Source organism: Erithacus rubecula (assembly GCF_903797595.1).
Source record: "Erithacus rubecula genome assembly, contig: scaffold_593_arrow_ctg1, whole genome shotgun sequence".
Classification (NCBI taxonomy): Eukaryota; Metazoa; Chordata; class Aves; order Passeriformes; family Muscicapidae; genus Erithacus; species Erithacus rubecula.
Window position 1 is genome coordinate 6,247 of NW_027635745.1, and position 3,358 is coordinate 9,604.

Consider the following 3,358-nt stretch of genomic DNA (forward strand, 5'->3'; position numbering starts at 1 on the left):
GGCTGGGATACAGCCGAGAGCCCGGCAGTGGCTGGCGGGGATTGGCGGGGGGATGGTGGGCATGGGCTCAGAGCCAGAGCCAAAGCATGGCAGGCCTGGCAATACCAGACACCGGGCTGGGGCTGGGCAGGGGCCACCTGCCAAGCATCCCCTGGGGCTTGGCACGAAGCCCAAGCACCAGGGAGGCTGCCCATGGTGGGGAGGACACCGAGGCATCCCAGGCAGGAGCCAGCGCAGCAGCCACAGGGCAGCATCAGGCCTGCTGGAGGCATTGTCTCCTCCTCACAGCCCGACGGCACCCGTGTTCCTCTGGAGATCGTGCTCATGGAGAAGGTGGGCTCTGGCTGCCCCTACATCATCCAGCTCCTCGACTGGTTAGAGCTGCCTGACAGCTTCCTGCTGGTCATGGAGCGCCCGGAGGCATCTCGGGATCTCCTGCAGTTGCTGCTGGAGCAGGAGTTCCTGTGCGAGGAGGTGGCGCGCTGGCTTTTCTGCCAGGTGCTGGAGGCCGTGTGGCACTGCACCGCCTGCGGCGTCCTGCACCGGGACATTGAGCCGGAGAACCTCCTCGTGGGGCCGGAGAGCGGCGAGCTGGAGCTCATCGACTTCAGTCGCAGCACCTTCCTCCAGGAGCGCGCCTTCACACGATTTGCCGGTGAGCCCCCAGCCCGGGCCCTGCTCCCAGTGCCGGGCACTGCACGGCCCCATTCCCTCCTGGGCCGTGGGCTGCAGCCTTCAGCCGGCTGCCGGCTCCTGGGGCACGGCATCTGCCCCGTGCCAAAGGGCAGCCGGCCCTGCCGGCAGAGAGGGGGCTGCATAAGCCGGGCCCCGGCCTCTCGGCCTGCCTGGCCGGCAAGGCCGTGGGCTTCTCTGCCGGCCTCCTTTGCCTTGCACAAGGGCTCCTTGCCTTTGGCCAGTTGCCTGGGGGACATGGTGCCCTCCGGGGGAAGTGGGACCCGCCGGCGCAGCCCCTGCCTCAGCCAGGAGGCCGGCTGTGTGCCAGGCCCTGCAAGGCAGCAGCCTGAGCCCGGACAGCGCCGCCTGTCTCCCTCAGGAACACGCGTGTACAGCCCACCCGAGTGGATCCCCCTTGGCTGCTACCACGGCCATTGGGCGACCGTCTGGTCCCTGGGGGTGCTGCTGTACAAAACGGTCTGCGGGAGCCTCTCCTTCGGGGACGACCGCGCCATCGCGTCGGGGCAGCTCGTCTCCAGGCGCCAGGTCTCTCCAGGTCGGTATCCAGCCTCAAGAAGGCAGCTGTGGCGGATGGCGGCGCTCAGCAGCCCCCAGCGCGGCGGGGCGGGACGGCCACGTGCCCTCCAGGGCCGGCCGCAGGAGGCGGCCCGTGCCGACGGGCTGGGCGCGGCACGCGTGGCTGAGGGGGTGGCCGTGTCCCGCCGCGCCGCTGTGCCGCACGGGGCAGAGTGGCTCGGCTCCTGGGGCGCCAGGGGCAGCGGCCGGGCAGGAGCCTTCTGCCCGTGACCGGCGCTTTCTGCCTTCTCTCCCCAGAGTGCGAACATCTGATCTGCTGCTGCTTGTCCAAGCCCCCTGCAGACAGGCCAGAGCTGGAGCAGATCTTGCGGCACCCTTGGGTGCTGGGCTGGCATTTTTGATGCTTCGCCGCAGCCTGTGCAGCACCTGCATACCACGTCCCAAGCAGGACCCCAAAAATAAAACAAGCACAAACCCATTGCGGGCTGTCAAGTCTGGTCCTTGCCAGCAGCTTCAGCTGAAGAAAGCTCTTGGGAAAAGGGGAAATCTCAGTGCTCCCTTCAGCCTTCTTCAAGCTTTCCCTGCCTTTCCTTCAGCATGGCAACTTTGTGTCTTCCAGCACTGGAGGGCCAGGAGGGGCTTGAACAAACCAAGAAATGCAACAGTGAAACAAGAGCTGCCCTTTCAAGCTGAAGCAAAGGCCACCTGGGCTCTCCTGAAGTGAAACCAGGGAGGGCTCTGGCTGCATTGCCACAGCCAGCGGCTGGCAGGGGCACAGACCTTGCTCTGCTAGCCAAGCTGGCACCAGAACCAGAAGCACCAAAGGATCATTTAAACCCTGATGGACTCTTCCTCTTTCTCTCTCTCCAATGGGCAGCAGGCAAACCTAGGCCTGGCCTGGTGGCTCACGGCAGAGCCTTCTTCCTCCCCAGAGAGCCTCCTCACTGTGTTCCCCCACCAGCCCGGCACTCCCCAGCTCAGCCCCCAGAGCCAGGCCTCGCCCGCGCCCCAGGCGCCCTGAGCCAAGTGGGGATTGCGGCCATCCCGGCACAGCCACAGCAAATCCATCCAGCTTCACACCTCTGACAAGGAGCGTGAGATTATTAACCTCTGGAGCTCTTGGTCCAACTTTGTCAAGCTATCTTAACTGATCAAAGCAGCTTATAGTTGCTAAAAAGATTATTTATTACAAAGCACATCTTATTACATATCACATCAGTCTCAAAGGTTGAGCAGAAATGCAATGGCAGAAGGAATGGCAAAAGGAATTGACAAATTGCAGTGACAGATGGCTAAAAAGCTCCAACTCTTCTCAATACCAACTCTTATACAGAATTTTCCCAACAAGGTACGACACAAACTCGCACCACCCCTTTTTAACCTATTAGAATTCTAGTTTCTTAACACCCTCTGTTACATATAAACTATGCATACGACCTATCTTCTTCTATCCAAAAAATGCAAACCATATTCTTACTATAGCTCTAGTATGTCTATATACTCACTACAACCATGGTCCTGGAGCCTCAACTGAAAACATCAGTATGTTTTTTCAACCTTCACTAGAACTCGCACTGCAACTTTGGCATTTGAAACCTTTCACTTGCTAAAAGCACTAGAGCCCATACTAAAACTTACTTACGGACTCACATACTTATCCTAAAACTTATGTGTGAGTGGCTCAATATATTCAATTCAAGTGGCTTAATACATTCATTCACAGGATTTCATTCAGTCCCTGCATTCTGATTTCTCTCTGAGGAATTCAGAGAAACCCCTGACCCACTGACTCCAACAGGGAATGAAATTGGCCAATTCTGCCAGGAAAGCAAAACCATCCTGGGGTTTGTTTGGCCAAAGATGGACCATGAAGGTGTCTCTACTAGCAGTGGGTGTGAGTGCTGATACTTTTGGGTTGTGTGGTGCCTCTGGCCCCTCACAAGTCAGGGCAAGGCTGAAGGAAGGAAGCTGCAGGTGAGGGCAATGTTGGCTGTTTCAAACTGCTTGGTGCAGAACTAGAACAGCTTTCCTCCTTTCTCCCCTTCACTGGAAAGAATATTAAGATGAAGCTGCAGTAAACTATGTCTTTTGTGGGTTGTTGTGAGGTTGTTGTTTTCTGTGGCTTTTTAATTTATTTCCAAGGGGT

The 3,358-nt window shown here is 58.3% G+C and overlaps 1 protein-coding gene across 1 annotated transcript; it reads left to right on the forward strand.

Annotated features, from left to right (window-relative positions):
• Positions 1 to 228: 228 nt before the first annotated feature.
• LOC306816445 (serine/threonine-protein kinase pim-3-like) lies at positions 229 to 1,864 on the forward strand. The gene is made up of 3 exons (XM_079332889.1): positions 229 to 655; positions 1,055 to 1,231; positions 1,510 to 1,864. The coding sequence occupies exons 1-3, from the start codon at positions 325 to 327 to the stop codon at positions 1,611 to 1,613; spliced, it is 612 nt and encodes a 203-aa protein (XP_079189015.1). The 5' UTR covers positions 229 to 324; the 3' UTR covers positions 1,614 to 1,864.
• Positions 1,865 to 3,358: the final 1,494 nt, after the last annotated feature.

What these genes read in the sequence shown, in the direction of transcription:
- LOC306816445 (XM_079332889.1), top strand. Translation starts at nt 325, where the DNA reads ATGGAGAAGGTGGGCTCTGGCTGCCCCTACATCATCCAGCTCCTCGAC. An exon ending in CGCCTTCACACGATTTGCCG is followed by an intron (nt 656 to 1,054) that starts GTGAGCCCCCAG and finishes TGTCTCCCTCAG; the next exon opens with GAACACGCGTGTACAGCCCA. An exon ending in CAGGCGCCAGGTCTCTCCAG is followed by an intron (nt 1,232 to 1,509) that starts GTCGGTATCCAG and finishes TTCTCTCCCCAG; the next exon opens with AGTGCGAACATCTGATCTGC.